Source organism: Natator depressus, chromosome 7, assembly GCF_965152275.1.
Source record: "Natator depressus isolate rNatDep1 chromosome 7, rNatDep2.hap1, whole genome shotgun sequence".
In the NCBI taxonomy this organism is placed as follows: domain Eukaryota; kingdom Metazoa; phylum Chordata; order Testudines; family Cheloniidae; genus Natator; species Natator depressus.
Window position 1 is genome coordinate 89,363,703 of NC_134240.1, and position 17,085 is coordinate 89,380,787.

General features: G+C 42.0%; 1 protein-coding gene across 1 annotated transcript in view; it reads left to right on the forward strand.

Annotated features, from left to right (window-relative positions):
* PAPSS2 (3'-phosphoadenosine 5'-phosphosulfate synthase 2) overlaps positions 1-17,085 on the forward strand; it is an 84,347-nt gene that overhangs the window by 59,211 nt on the left and 8,051 nt on the right. The window contains exons 7-9 of the mRNA XM_074959020.1: positions 230-341; positions 4,446-4,651; positions 10,590-10,725. Of these exons, the coding sequence (XP_074815121.1) occupies positions 230-341; positions 4,446-4,651; positions 10,590-10,725 (454 nt within the window). The remainder of the gene's footprint in view (positions 1-229; positions 342-4,445; positions 4,652-10,589; positions 10,726-17,085) is intronic.

Here is a 17,085-nt window from a genome sequence, read left to right on the forward strand (position 1 = left end):
CATCATTAAGGTGCAGGGATGTAAGGGAGGTGAAGATTTCTGCTTAACAATCTTAAAAAGAAAAAACACTTTGGGAATCCTTCTGAATGAAAGATGTTTATAAATGTACTATATTAAAGAAAGTGGTAGCACTTATGTACAAGATTGTTCTTAGATTTCTTTAGCCTTCAGTTCTATCTTTGAAGCATTATCTGGAAATACAAGTAATATCTGATTCTTTTTTTTTCAGTTGGATCTACAGTGGGTCCAAGTCCTGAGTGAAGGCTGGGCCACACCACTGAAAGGATTTATGCGTGAGACAGAATATTTGCAAGCTATCCATTTTGGCACCCTGAGTGATGGTATGATTTCCTGCTTCCAACATTTTTTTTTTTGTTTTAAAACTTCCAAACGGACTTAAAAATTGTTTGAAACATTTAAATGAAATATGATAGTTGTCAATTATATACCAAAGATTAATCTACACTTAATGTTTGTTTTAATTCCTCTCTCTTGATGAATGTGGCACCTGAGTAAATAGCTTTATAAAGAACCTTGAGAATGGCAAGTGGATGCATTTAACTGTGTGGAAGAATATGAACTGACAGTCTATTTTATTATGGAAGGGCTCCCAATGCCACAGGCACGGATTCCATTAACTGGCAGTTCAAATATTTGAATACCATTATGTAAACTTTCCCTGTTCAATTGTACTCCATTTAATATAAATGCAATATCAAGGCCAATGCCTAAGGATATTGCCAGATTGAGTTTGTAGTCCCCTTTAGGAAAGAAGACCTGTACATTGGAAACAGAAGCCTGTATATGTTTTCAGATGATATTTTTAGGTCTTCTTTCTTAAGGCTTAAAAGCGAAACCATGGACCTGAAATTTTAATCTCTCATTAGCAATATACTGAAAGGTTAACCTTCCTTGCTTTTGGAGAAGGTAATCAAAGAGATGGTGGTGAAGGAACTAGAGTTACATCTTGGCCTGGGAACAGTAGATGGTCCTGTCCCTGATTTTAGATATGGGTTTAGTAGAGTCACTTCCTAACCATGCTTGCAGTTAAGATGTCCGTGTTGATTTTGTTAGATCTTTTAGCAGCTGTTGACATAACTGACCATAAGGTTTTGTTGACTTGCTTTTGGAAGCTTGAAAGAGTGGCTGGAGATAGTGAATTTGATCTTTCGTCTCTGAGGCCCCAAACGCTCATGTAGAGTAATAACTCACTTTCACTGACTGAGATTACTCCCAGAGTAAGGTACTGCTCAAAGTAAATAAGGAATGAAAAATCAGACCCTGACAGGCTAAAAAGGGGGCTAATTAATATTAACTCTTTGTGGACTTCAGCATTGTCACCACTCCTGTTCAACGTGTACGTACCACCAACATTTTGACATGCAGCATTGCTAACATGCAGGTGACCCTCAAAACCATGTCTCCTGTTCATCAAATCCACAACTGTGGTCCTTTTGCTGATCCCAGTGCCTGATAAGCTAATTTGGTCTCATCAATATTTATGTTCAACCTCATGAGACAAAAGTGTTGAAGCTGGGAACAGGGCAAGTGTAGCTTTGTCAATACAGTTTGTAGTCTAAAGATCACATTGCTGTAATCCCTGCTTTTGGATTCCCAGGTGGCTCTGGTGGCCCCAAGCGCCTTTTGACAACTGCTGGCCTGGTGGCTGTAACTCTTTCCCTCTGATGCAGACCTCACCGCAATAATCCACACCTCTGTAACTTCCAGGTTAAACTACTGTTTTGTTGCTACACTTGAATATCACCATGAAGCACCATTTGGATCAGATTGCAGTGGCTCATCACTTGAGTGGGATGCCCCATGATGAGTTCACAGCACCAGTGCTCTGTTGCTTGTACTGAATGTCTTGTTTTGTTTTGTTTTTTTGTGTTTCATACTGTTGGTTACTACGTGTAGAGCCCTAACTGGCCTGGGACCCACTTATCGCAGCACTTGCTTTTTTCATTATGTGTGTTAACTTCTCTCAAACAGGCAGCAAAGGTATTTTCAGTTGCAGTCCCATGCCACTGGCATCTGCTGTCCCTGGTGGTCTGAGTTTGGTGGTCACTGTGTATCTATTGGGCTGGCTTTTGACTAACATTTCGAGAGCAGGAAGTGGGGTTCTCTGACTTTCTTTCATTGCAAAGCCCTTATTTCTTTATTAGTGGTTGTATTTAGTGATGTAAAGTGGTTAGGTGCAGAGGCAGTGGACACCATTATATGTTCCTAAATAAACATTTGGGACTGGACTTTCAAAAAAAGGCAGGCAAGTCATCCTACCTGATTAACATAGAGTTTGAACCCTCAGCCTAGGACTGACCAAAAAATAGTTATGTCTTGAAGGATGCAAGCAGAATAAAGTGAGCAGTAGAAGCATTGGCACTTACCTGTCCAAGTTCATGTTACCAGTTTTTACTAATAATACATTTTGAGTCCCATAACCTCTCAGTAATAAGTCACACTTATATTTTAGTAATTTGGCTATGTACAAAACCCCCTGTCTTAAATATGTTCCCCTGTTTCTGTAGGGTATACTGAGGTGCCTTGTAAAGTATTTAACCTCTCCTGTGAAACAAGAAGTCACATGTGTGGTAGCATAAGAGAGACATTCCAAACATGTATAAATATCTAATTTCATTTTATTTATCTTCAAACGGCTCAAAAGGTATATTAATAAGATATATATTAATTAAATCCGTGCCACACAGATTTATTGAGTGGTACTGTTCTCCCCTTTAGAGATGAGAAGTAGTGTGCTCCAAAATTATTAGGATAGAGTCAGAAAATAACATGACTAATAGGGGCTGGATAAAAATTTTCTGTCAAAAGTTCTTTGACAGAAAATTTGGGTTTTCAACTAATGAATTTTTTTGTGACAAGTGTCTGTTTTCTGTGGAAAACGGAGTATTTTGTTGGAAAAAACAAGTTTTCAGCTGAAAATGTTTGTGTTTTTTTTTTTTTTTTTAAATGCAAAACTAACCCCCTCCACTTTTCAATCAGTTCTATTAATGAATTCTTTTGAATGCATGCAGCTGGCACACAGCTTGTCTTACCTGTTGTGTGTGTGTGTGTGTGTGTGTGTGTGTGTATGTATATATATATATATATATATATTCTGACGATTTCATTATGGAGAAACTATACACATTCAGCAGTTTTGGGGTGAAATAAGTGTTATGAGAACAGGTAGCAAATTAAATAAATAGCACTGAACCATACAGAGTAACATTTAGTTGACAGCAAAAGAGAAAAAAATTAGTCTTGACAATGCAAGGAAATATCCAAACTAAAAATTATGCAATAGCTGTTTGAAGTTTCAGATTGATTTAGTTCCTGAATCTATTACTGTAAAAGGTATTTTTGGGGAAGTTAAAAACATAGGTGTTTAATTACATTTTTATTCCCCTAGGAAAGGGTAGAGTTGGTAGCTCTAGTTAGTATGTATTTAATTGTTTTCCAGATACTATGGAAATAATTACAATTAGAGACTAACATAAATCATATAAAATGCCATAGAAAAATAAAATCTAAATTCGGTTACTGGAATTGGCACCAAGTTGTTTATGATCCAACCAGTTATACATAATACCAGACCTCCAATATGCCGTTAACTAGGTTCATGAGAATACTAATCATATAACTATGCAAGTTATATTTGCATATATCAAAAGTGACTGTTCTGTGTATTGTAATTAAAGCTGGAAAACCATAAACCAAAATGATTTATTTAAGAAATTATTCCATGTTTTGTTACCACATTGGCTTTACTAATTGATCTCTGAGTATTGGTTGGTATTATTTAAATAAATAGACCTGATATGAGGTTGCACTTTTGACTTTTTAAACATACCTCTGAATAATTTGTGAAAGCATGTTTCAGTCAGGAAGATTTAAACAAAGGGAAATTTACCTGGTTGGATCACACACGACTACATTTTAAGTACCTGATTGTGCTTGAAGCTAATCTACAACTGCTACACATAGATGAATGATAAACCATTTTATAAAAAATGAAATAGTATTAAAATCATCCATCACATGAAAAATCTCCAGGATGCTAAATCAGCAGAATATTGAAAATTTGTCTTAGATTGCCACGTAATCACTGTCACAGTTACAACTGCTAAATTGTTTAATGATCCTTTCTTATGAATTTTAATTCTTATAAGGAAACAATAGGTCTATTTCCAAGCAAAAACAAGGAGAAAAACCTAACCCCAGAGTAAAATCAGTATGGTCATGTGAATAATTGAATGAGGTCATTAGACCAATTTATCCAGGATCTATGATCATTCATTCAGTCCTGGGTTAGGACTTCCTCTTTCAGAACATTTTCATAAGAGCCGTGTGTGTGTGTGTGTGTGTGTGTGTGTGTGTGTGTGTGTGTGTGTGAGATGCTTTAGCCATTTTAAGTATATTAAAATATGGTGGTGTTCTCATCACAGATGGCGTTATTAACCTGAGCATTCCCATTGTGCTCCCTGTTGCTACGGAAGATAAGAAACGGCTGGATGGCTGCTCTGCATTTGCACTTGAGTATAATGGCCAAAGGGTAGCAATCCTCAGAAACCCAGAGTTCTATGAACATAGGAAGGAGGAACGCTGTGCGCGCGTGTGGGGGACAACCTGTGTGAAGCACCCACATATCAAAGTAAGTGTGTTAGTAATTTCCCTGTTTGCAATAATAAGTCTTCAGGAATTAAAAACTAAGGCAACCTGTAAAGTAGAGAGCATGGAATAGTATGTTTCCTATTAGGAATATACATGGTGTTTTCTGTACTCAAAGTAAAATGCAAGGAACCATTCACTGGAAAAGATCACTTTAGGATCACAAAGGAGAATTGATTTCTTGACGTGTAAACGGTCCCTGAACATCATGTTTGTTGGTTAACGAGAGAGCAATTTATTCCATCAGCCTCATGGAACTCAAAATCAAATGCGTGGGGAGGGGGTAGATATAGAACACGACAAAAAAGCTGGAGAGTTTTCTACAAAAGCTCATTATATACATAAGTACAGTTGTTGGGGTTTTTTTTGTTTTGTTTTGTTTTTTAGCTAAAACATGTTCACATTGATCTAATACTTTCACTCCCTAAATTTCCATGAATCAGTGTTTTGGTTTTCTGTGATGCTATTCAACATTCTAGCATGGCAAATCACTGGCTGAGAGCTAGAATTGAGGCATGAAACAAAACATAATTAAAATGAACTTTGAATGGTGCTTTTTACTTCTTTCTACTAATCATAGAAGAGTGTTGGGATTTTTTAAAATTTTCTGCATCTTATCTTTACCCACCTCCTCTGAACAAAAACACAAATAATAATTTTCATTAGTATATGGTACATATTAGTTAGTGTCTTTGCTTAAAATGAGGAGCCAACTTTGACTGTCTACTTTCAAAACCAGCAGTCATGTCAATTCTGCTTATGCATAATGAAAACAATAAGGCGTTTGATCTGATACTGCTATGTTTTTTTTATTTGTGGGAATTGGTGTAACAATGCCAGTGGCTGTGGGGACCACTGTGAAATCGCCAGGAAGAAAAGAACCCCATGAATACTGGGCATTTAATGCAGAAAAGAGAAACAAAACATGCAGTGTGAAGGCCAAGATCCAGAACATCGGCTGATGTAAATCGGTATAGCAGTAATTGGGCCCAGTGGAGCTATGCCAGTTGAAACCAGTTGGGTGGCATTTGTTAAAAGAACGACAAGATACCAGACAAATACATGCTAGATGAAAGACTACAATACAGCACAATTCCTAGGCATTTCAAAGCTGCTTCAGTGGCACTTACTGGAGTTGACTGATACTGTTGTTCGTCTTTTGAGTTAACTTCAGAGTGCTATATAGGTCACATTTTGAGCTCTAAAGTCTGCCAGGAACTCCATAGGCGTCCCATTGGCAGGAGTTATTGAAAGGACCCACTGAATGGAAGCATTTTGGGTCACCCTTGCAACAGCCCCTCCTCAGCTAGTGCTGTGTGCTACTTGAACTTTGCCGGAGCACTACAATTCCCCACCCAGAAGAAGGAAGACCTGTTTGTTTCTACTTTTTATTGCTGCTTCTTTCCTCTCCTGGCAGACTTTGTACCATCAGGTTGCATGGAGCCTGAGGTACATTTAACCTTGTCTGTTACATTTACGTAGTGTTTTACACCCTGACTTTTCCAAAAGAAAATGTATCCAGTAATTAAAAAACAAAAACAAGGAAGATTAAATATATAAGCAGAATCATGCCTAAATAAATGTTTTTGAAAGTATCATCCAGTATTTGGGTGAAAGTGATGAGGAAATGATAGATTTCATGATTCTAAGGAAAGGAAAGAGTAAGAGCAGCAGAATAAAGACAATGGACTTCAAAAAGCATACTTGAACTGAACTGGTAGGGATGTTGCCATGCGAAGAAAATCTAAGGGAAAAAGGAATTCAGAAGAGCTGACAGTTTCTTAAAGAGACCATATTACAGGCACAGCAGCTAACTATCCCAATGCAAAGGAAAGATAGAGCCATATTGACCTCTTACTATTCTTCCTATCAGGAGCTGTTTAATGATCAGAAAATCAAAAAGCAATCCTACAAAAAGTGGAGACATAGACAAATTGCTGAGGAGGAGTACAAAAGAATAGCACAAGCATGTAGGGACAAAATCAGAAGGGCTAAGGCACAAAATGAGTTACACCAAGCAAAGGACATAAAAGGTGATAAGAAGAGGATCTATAAATACACTATGAGCAAGAGAAAAATGAAGCTAAGTGTAGGTCCACTACTTAGCAGGGAAGGAGGGCTGATAACAAATGACCTCAAGAAGGCTGAATTGTTTAATGCCTGTTTTTGCTTCAGTCATCATTAGAATGGTTAATTGTGACCTGATACTCAACACAATTAATATTAACAACAAGGGGGAAGGAACACTAGCTAGAATAAGGAAATAACAGGTTCAAGGACATTTAGATAGATGCATTCAAATCAGCAGGGCATGATGAAATTCTCCTAGGACACTTAAGGAACTAGCTCAGAGGTGGGCAAACTACAGCCTGCGGGCCACATCCGGCCCGGGGAACCGTCCTGCCCAGCTCCTCCCCCACTGTTCCTCCTCCCCCACAACTTCAGCTCACTGTACCACCAGCACAATGCTCTGGGTGGCGGGGCTGCGAGCTCCTGGGACAGTGCAGCTGAAGAGCCACGGCCTGACCCGGTGCTCTGTGCTGCGCGGTGCGGCTGCCTGTCCTGGTGCAGCTGCGCCACCAGCCACCGGTGCTCCAGGCAGCGCGGTCAGGGGGCAGGGGGCGTTGGATAGAGGGCAGGGGAGTTCGGGGGGGTGGGTGATCAGGGGTGTGGGTAGGGGTCGGGATAGCCAGAGGGCAGGGAACGGGGTTGGATGGGGGGGCAGTCAGGGGAAGGGGTCCTGGAAGGGGCAGTCAGGGGACAGGGAGAAGGGGTGGTTGGATGTGGCAGGGTTCCCAGGGGGGCAGTCAGGAAGGAGAGGGGGGTTTGGATGGGCCAGTGGGGGGCAGTTAGGGCCGGGGATCTGGGGGCAGTCAGGGGACACAGAGTGGGGGCTGGATGGGGCAGGGGTCCCCGGGGGGGGGCTGTTGGGAGTGAGAAGCAGGAGGGGTCAGATTGGGGGGCGCAGGTCAGGCCATGCCTGGTTGTTTGGGGAGGCAAAGCCTCCCCTAACTGGCCCTCCATACAATTTCAGAAACCCGATGCAGCCCTCAGGCCAAAAAATTTGCCTGCCCCTGAACTAGCTGAAGCAATGCTGTAACTATTAAATATTATCTTTGCACACTCATGGAGGATGATGCAGGACCCAGACAACTGGAGAAGGACAAACATTGTACCTATTGTTAAAAAGGGGAACAAAGAGATTCCGGAATTATTAACCAGGCAGCCTAACTTCAATATCTGGAAAGATATTGAAACAAATTATTAATCAATTTGTAAGCACCTGGAGGATAATACGGCTGTAAGGAAGAGCCAGCATGGATTTGTCAAGAACAAATCATGCCAAACCAACCTATTTCCGTCTTTGACAGGGTTACTGGTCTATGGATCAGGGGAAGCTGTAGACATGATATATTTTTATTTTAGTAAGACTTTTGACACAGTCCCACATACCATTCTTATGAGCAAACTAGGGGAATGTGGTCTAGTTGAAATGATTATAAGGTGAGCGCATAACTGGTTGAAAGACCATAAGTAAAAAACAGTTATCAATGATTTGCTGTAAAACTGGGGGACCTATCTAGTGGGTCTGGTACTATTCTATACAGTAACTCCTCACTTAAAGTCGTCCCAGTTAACGTTGTTACGTTGCTGATCAATTAGAGAACATGCTCATTTAAAGTTGTGCAATGCTCCCTTATAATGTCGTTTAGCAGCCGCCTGCTTTGTCCACTGCTTGCAGGAAGAGCAGCCCGTTGCAGCTAGCTGTTGAGGGCTTGGAACCAGGGTGGATCGACAGCCCCCCTAAGTTCCCTGTGCAGCAGCTGTCCGGCCCCCCACTGCCGTGTGCTGCTCCTGCCCTCTGCCTTGGAGCTGCTCTCCAGAGCCTCCTGCTTGCTGGTGGGGAGGAGAGGGGGGCTAATGTCAGGGTGTCCCCCTCCCTTCTGCTCCTCTACCCCGCTTACCCCATATCCATACAGCGGGGGGGGACGGGGACACAACAGGGCTCAGGATGGAGGGAGCTTCCTGGCAGCAGCTGCTGCGGTCTCAGCTTGCTGATTAACTTAACAAGGTAGTGTACTTAAGAGTGGTGTCTGCGTACTTAAAGGGGAAATGCGCATCTCTCTCTCACACACAGGGTGTGTCTCTGTCTCTGCCATGCTGTCTCCCCTCCCTCCATTTGTGCTGCTTTGAAGAGTGTGAGGCTACATTAAAAACGAGTTAACCCTTGAGGCCTCAGCCAATTGCTAGTTCATCATTTAGCAGTAAGGCATTCCCTGGGAAATATCCCACCCTCTGACTCCACCACCTCAACCAAGCTTCACAATCATCATCGCTGTGTACAGTATTAAATTGTTTGTTTAAAACTTATACACTGTGTGTGTGTGTGTGTGTGTGTGTAGCCTTTTGTCTGGCAAAAAAAAAATTTCCCTGGAACCTAACCCCCCCATTTACATTAATTCTTATGGGGAAATTGGATTCACTTAACATTGTTTTGCTTAAAGTTGCATTTTTCAGGAACATAACTATTACATTAAATGTGGAGTTACTGTATTTCCATTAATGGCTTGGATAATGAAGTGTAGAGTATGTTATGAAATCCACAGATTACACCAAACTGGGAGGGGTTGCAAGCACTTTGGAGGACAGGATTAGAATTCAAAACAACTTTGACAAATTGGAAAATTGGTCTGAAATCAAGAAGATGAAATTTAGGGCTTGTCTATACTGAAAACACTGCAGCCAACGCACCTGTACCACTGCATCTGCACCACTGTAGAGCTTCAGTGAAGATGCTGCCTACTCTGACAGGGGGGTTCTCCCGTCGGTATAGGTAATGTACTTCTCCAAGAGGTGGTAGCTAGTATGATGGGAGAATTCTCCCATCGACCTAGCACTGTCTAAACTGGGGGTTAGGCTGATTTAACGGCATTGCTCATGGGTGTGGCTTTTTCACACCCCTGAGCAACATAGTTATACCAACCTAATTTCCTAGTGTAGACCAGGCCTCGGGAAAGACAAGTGCAAAGTACTTCACTTGGAAGGAAAAATCAAATGCACAACTACAGAATAGTAAATAACAGGCTAGGCAGTAGTACTGCTGAAAAAGATCTGGGGGTTGAAGAGAATTACAAATTGAATATGAGCCAACAATGTGATGCAGTTGTAAAAAAGGCTAATATTCTGAGTTCTGTTAACAAGAGTGTTGTATGTAAGGCACAGGCAGTCATTGTCCTGCTCTGCTCAGTCCTGGTGAGGCCTCACCCTCACTACTGTGTCCAGTCTGGGCTCCACACTTTAAGAAAGATGTGGACAAATTGGAGAGAGTCCAGAGGAGAGCAACAAAAATGGTAAAAAGTTTAGAAAACCTGACCTCTGAGGAAAGGTTAAAAAAACTGGACATGTTTAGTCTTGAGAAAAGAAGTCTTGGGTTAGGGGCAGAGAAGAGGGGGACCTGATAGCCTTTAAATATGTTTAGAGTTGTTATAAAGAGGACGTATTCAATTGTTTTCCATCTGCACTCAAGGTAGGACAAGATATAATGGACTTACTCTGCAGCAAGGGAGATTTAGGTTAGATATTAGGAAAAACTTTCTAACTATATGGATAGTTAAACACTGAACTAAACTTCAAAGGGAGGTGGTGGAATCCCCATCATTCTGGAGGTTTTTAAGAACTGGTTAGACAATCACTTGTCAGAATACTTGGTCTTACCTCAGCCTAGATGACCTGGCAAGGTCCCCTCTAGCCTTGCATTTCAAGGAGAGAAACACTTAGGTTAGATGCAGCCACTCAGTAAGTCACTGATAGTTGTACTGTGGAGGCATTTAATGAAAGATAAAATGAATACAAATGTTTTGGTATTTAGCAGATATCCCATGACTAATATATGTATGTGTGTGTATATTTATGCTTTGTAGATGGTGATGGAAAGTGGGGATTGGTTGGCTGGTGGTGATCTTCTTGTGTTAGAGAAAATAAAATGGAATGATGGACTGGACCAATACCGCTTGACACCACTGGAGCTCAGACAGAAGTTTAAAGAAATGAATGCTGGTAAGCATATGACTTTGTGATATTACACCCTCTTCACAATCTCAGCTGGACTAGTGCCTAATTATCCTTTGTCTCCCTCTAAAAGATCCTCACTTTGAGACAAATATCACAAGACTAATTACAATAAAGTGGAGCTTAAACTAGATAATTTCCTGCTAGGTAATTTTCAGCATGCAAACTACCTTAAAAAATTCTAATAGATCTGTTCCTGTTGCACGTGTGTGATGTGAAAATTAGACATTTCACAGACTTGCATTGAATTATTTTGCTGAGGTTGATCAAAAAGTATGTGAATATGTGATGTTGCGCTCTAAATGATTTTATAAAAATATGCTAATGAGTGTGAATATAATGTAACTGGAATATGCTTCATGCAAAAGGTCTCTTGTAAGGTATCATTACAAAGCTTATAATCTACTGAGTGTGGTCATCCTATTTGTATAAATGTATCACTCTTGTATCTGAAACTACAAATATGAAATATAACTCTGAGGTCCTATTGTAGTTATGCAAAGTGTGGGCCATTAATGATGGTTTGGAATCTTAATGGCTCCCATCAACCAGGACAATTGACTGTGGATGGCTCTGTTTGCTTGCAGACCTTCCTGTGAGTCAGGCTGGGAGGAATGAAGGCTTGGGGTCTTACAGTGACATGTGATCATGTCACCTGAACTGAAATCCATCTTTAACCTGGTGTTTTTCCATTGAGAAGGAGGGATGAGAACCCAGAGGGACAAAGGATTCCCGCCTTATGCAAAAGATCTATAAGTGGGTGGAACAGAACAAAGGGGCAGCCATCATGAGGAATCCCCTAGCTACCGCCTGAGCTGGAACAAGGGCTGTACCGGGGAAAGGATTGTGCCCAGACTAGGAAGGTGTCCAGTCTGTGAAAGAAATATATTGAAACATCTCTAAGGGTGAGATTTTATCTGTATTCAGTTTTATTACTATACTAGACTTAGACTTGCGGTGTTTTGTTTTATTTTATTTTGCTTGGTAATTCGCTTTGTTCTGTCAGTTACTACTTAGAACCACTTAAATCCTACTTTCTGTATTTAATAAAATCACTTATTAATTAACACAGAGTATGTATTAATACCTGGGGAGGGAGAGGTGCAAACATCTGTGCATACCTTTCTATCAGTGTTATAGAGGGTGAACAATTTATGATTTTACCCTGTATAAGCTTTATACAGGGTAAAATGGATTTATTTGGGGTTTGGACCCCATTGGGAGTTGGGCATCTGAGTGTTAAAGGCAGGAACACTTCTTAAATTGCTTTCAGTTAAGCCTACAGCTGTTAGGGGACGTGGTTCAGACCTGGGTCTGGGTTTGCAGCAGGCTAGTGGGTCTGGCTCAAACTAGGCAGGACACTGAAGTCCTAAGCTGACAGGGGAGGAAAGCAGGAGCAGAAGTAGTCTTGGCACATCAGGTGGCAACTCCCAGGGGGTTTCTGTGATCCAACCCATCACAGAATAGTTAACAGTTCTCTTTATGATCAGCCCAAAAATGAAATCATATTGTAGATCTAAATATAAGGCTTGGTTTAATCTTTTCTTCTAAATTTCTGCATCTAATAATAAATAACTTCAAGGGCTTTGCAGTTTTCTCATCATAGTGTAGATAGAAAATATTCTTATTAATACAAATAATAATATATTAGTACTATATAGTTGAGGCTTCACTGGAAATCACAGGCTTGTCATGGAAAGGCATGCTATTTGTACCAAATTCAGTCTGATTTTTCCCCTACACTTGCCTCCCTGGTTAAACAGGGAGCACCATAACAGCTGACCTCACTTTCTTCCTGCCACTGAGATCTGTTGTCACCCCAAATAAAAAGGGGGAGAGGATGGAACCTGTGACACCCACAAGACAGAACTTTCTTGGCAGATGAAGAGTGTTGCTATATTGAAGAAAGAAAAGGAGTACTTGTGGCACCTTAGAGACTAACCAATTTATTTGAGCATAAGCTTTCGTGAGCTACAGCTCACTTCATTGGATGCATAAAGTGGAAAGTACAGTGAGCAGATTTTATATATACACACAGACCATGAAAAAATATACATTGTAAGGAGAGTGATCACTTAAGATGAGCTATTACCAGCAGGAGAGTGGGGTGGGGGGAGAGAAAACCTTTTGAAGTGATAATCAAGGTGGGCCATTTCCAGCACATTTCCAGGAGTTAACAAGAACATCTGAGGAACAGGAGGCGGGGGGGAGGGGGGAGGAATAAACAAGGGGAAATAGTTTCACTTTGTATAATGACTCAACCACTCCCAGTCTCTATTCAAGTCTAAGTTAATTGTATCCAATTTGCAAATTAATTCCAATTCAGCAGTCTCTCGTTGGAGTCTGTTTTCGAAGTTTATTTGTTGAAGGATAGTCACTTTGAGATCAGAAATCGAGTGACCAGAAAGATTGACGTGTTCTCTGACTGGTTTATGAATGTTATAATTCTTGACATCTGATATGTGTGCGTTTATTCTTTTACATAGAGACTGTCCAGTTTGCCCAATGTACATTGGTAGATGTGCAGGTGAACGAGACTCTGATAGTGTGGCTGATGTGATTAGGCCCTATGATGGTGTCCCCTGAATAGATATGTGGACACAGTTGGCAACGGGCTTTGTTGCAAGGATAGGTTCCTGGGTTAGTGGTTCTGTTGTGTGGTGTGTGGTTGCTGGTGAGTATTTGCTTCAGGTTGGGGGGCTGTCTGTAGGCAAGGACTGGCCTGTCTCCCAAGATTTGTGAGAGTGATGGGTCGTCCTTCAGGATAGGTTGTAGATCCTTGATGATGCGTTGGAGAGGTTTTAGTTGGGGGCTGAAGGTGACGGCTAGTGGCGTTCTGTTATTTTCTTTGTTGGGCCTGTCCTGTAGTAGGTGACTTCTGGGTACTCTTCTGGCTCTGTCAATCTGTTTCTTCACTTCAGCAGGTGGGTATTGTAGTTGTAAGAACACTTGATAGAGATCTTGTAGGTGTTTGTCTCTGTCTGAGGGGTTGGAGCAAATGCGGTTGTATCGCAGAGCTTGGCTGTAGACAATGGATCGTGTGGTGTGGTCTGGGTGAAAGCTGGAGGCATGTAGGTAGGAATAGCAGTCAGTAGGTTTCCGGTATAGGGTGGTGTTTATGTGACCATCGCTTATTAGCACTGTAGTGTCCAGGAAGTGGATCTCTTGTGTGGACTGGTCCAGGCTGAGGTTGATGGTTGGATGGAAATTGTTGAAATCATGGTGGAATTCCTCAAGGGCTTCTTTTCCATGGGTCCAGATGATGAAGATGTCATCAATATAGTGCAAGTAGAGTAGGGGCATTAGGGGACGAGAGCTGAGGAAGCGTTGTTCTAAGTCAGCCATAAAAATGTTGGCATACTGTGGGGCCATGCTGGTACCCATAGCAGTGCCGCTGATTTGAAGATATACATTGTCCCCAAATGTGAAATATCTGTGGGTGAGGACAAAGTCACAAAGTTCAGCCACCAGGTTTGCCGTGACATTATCGGGGATAGTGTTCCTGATGGCTTGTAGTCCATCTTTGTGTGGAATGTTGGTGTAGAGGGCCTCTACATCCATAGTGGCCAGGATGGTGTTTTCAGGAAGATCACCGATGGATTGTAGTTTCCTCAATCTGTCTCAAAGTGGTGGTGTCTCGAAGACAGCTGGGAGTGCTGGTAGCGTAGGGCCTGAGGAGGGAGTCTACATAGCCAGACAATCCTGCTGTCAGGGTGCCAATGCCTGAGATGATGGGGCGCCCAGGATTTATGGATCCAGGTTTATGGATCTTGGGTAGCAGATAGAATATCCCAGGTTGGGGTTCCAGGGGTGTGTCTGTGCGGATTTGTTCTTGTGCTTTTTCAGGGAGTTTCTTGAGCAAATGCTGTAGTTTCTTTTGGTAACTCTCAGTGGGATCAGAGGGTAATGGCTTGTAGAAAGTGGTGTTGGAGAGCTGCTGAGCAGCCTCTTGTTCATATTCCGACCTATTCATGATGACAACAGCACCTCCTTTGTCAGCCTTTTTGATTATGATGTCAGAGTTGTTTCTGAGGCTGTGGATGTCATTGTGTTCTGCACGGCTGAGGTTATGGGGCAAGTGATGCTGCTTTTCCACAATTTCAGCCCGTGCACGTCGGCGGAAGCACTCTATGTAGAAGTCCAGTCTGCTGTTTCGACCTTCAGGAGGAGTCCACCTAGAATCCTTCTTTTTGTAGTGTTGGTAGGAAGGTCTCTGTGGATTAGTATGTTGTTCAGAGGTGTGTTGGAAATATTCCTTGAGTCGGAGACGTTGAAAATAGGATTCTAGGTCACTACAGAACTGTATCATGTTCGTGGGGGTGGAGGGGCAGAAGGAGAGGCCTGAGATAGGACAGATTCTTCTGCTGGGTTAAGAGTATAGTTGGATAGATTAACAATATTGCTGGGTGGGTTAAGGGAACCATTGCTGTGGCCCCTTGTGGCATGTAGTAGTTTAGATAATTTAGTGTCCTTTTTTCTTTTGTAGAGAAGCAAAGTGTGTGTTGTAAATGGCTTGTCTAGTTCCCCTTGTTTATTTCCCCCCCCCCCCCCCCCGGCACTGTTCCTCAGACGTTCTTGTTAACTCCTGGAAATGTGCTGGAAATGGCCCACCTTGATTATCACTTCAAAAGGTTTTCTCTCCCCCCACCCCACTCTCCTGCTGGTAATAGCTCATCTTAAGTGATCACTCTCCTTACAATGTATATTTTTTCATGGTCTATATGTATATATAAAATCTGCTCACTGTACTTTCCACTTTATGCATCCGATGAAGTGAGCTGTAGCTCACGAGAGCTTATGCTCAAATAAATTGGTTAGTCTCTAAGGTGCCACAAGTACTCCTTTTCTTTTTGCGAATACAGACTAACACGGCTGCTACTCTGAAACCTGTCGCTATATTGAAGCTCCATTGTGTTAGTTCCTGGAAGGCTTCACCAACATTAGAGAGACTAGATGGGTGAGGTAATGTCTTTATTGGACCAACTTCTCTTAGTGTGAGAGACAAGCTTTTGAGCTACACAGAGCTCTTCATCGGGTCTGGGAAAGGTACTCAGAGGATATGTCTACAGTGCAGTGACACACACCCGTGGCTGATCCTGGCTGGCTCGGGCTCGCAGGGCTGTTTAATTGCAGTGTAGATGTTCAGGCTCGGGCTGCAGCCTGAGTTCTGGAACTCTCCCACCTCGCAGGGCCCTAGAGCCCGAGCTGCAGCCCAAACCCAAATACCCACATCACAATTAAATAGTCTCTTTGCCCAAACCCCACAAGCCGGAGTCAACTGGCATGGGCCAGCTGTGGGTTTTTAATTGCAGTGTAGACATAATCAGAGTGTCACAGCTAAATACAAGGTGGAACAGATTATTTAGCCTAAGTAGTTAACACATATCCTAAGGGGCCATTTCAAGATGAAGTGGCCCATTAACACCTCTGCAGTCATAGGACAAAAAATAGGGATTAGTAGGTTACAGATGGTTGTAATAAGCCATAAATCTGGTGTCTCTCTTCAGTCTGTGATTTTTAATGTTTACCAAAATTATTTAGGCTCCCAGGCTTATCTTTTGAAAATGTTGGGCAGATTTGAGAGGGCAGATATGGAGTGATCATTTTGTGAAAAGAGTTCACCCATGAGTGATAGTGTTTTTGTCTTTTAACATTTTTCTGTGTGAGTTCGTTTGAGAGCGTAGTGTTTGTCTCATTTCACCCACATAGTTATTACTGGGGCATTTAGTTCAATGGATGAGGCACATCCCGTGTTGTGATATGCATGTGTAGAACCCACGGAACTTGAAAGGTGTGTTGCGGGGGGAGGGGAGGATCGATCATCATAGCAGTGAAGATATGTCAGCAGGTTTTGCATCTGTTGTTCTGGCAGGGTGTGGTGCTGCTTTGGGTTGTGTCCTGGTTGGTGGGGAACTTGCATCTTATGAAATGCTTGTTGAGGTTCGGGGGTTGTTTGAAGGCCAAAAGAGGAGGTTCAGGAAACATTTTCAGGATGTAGTCCCCATCAAGTGTGGGTTGTAGTTGTTTAATTACAGTGTGGAGTACAGTTCCAGTGTGGGGGTACCAAGTGACAAGTTGGGGTGTGTGGTTGGGGGAGCTTTTTTTTCGCTTTATTGAAGCAGGTTCTCTTGGGGTATTTGGGTGGCCTGTTCCATGATGCAATCTACTTCTCTGGTGGTGTTTGATGAAGGCAGGTTTAAGTTTCTTAAGGTGCATATCTTGGGCTTTTATCCTGAGACCAATCACCAAAACATGTCCACACTGGGGAGAGAAGTTCCACAAGTCACCTACAACTCTGCATAACAAATTTGACCTTGTTTTAGAAGGTGGGTGCTTTTACTGTAGATT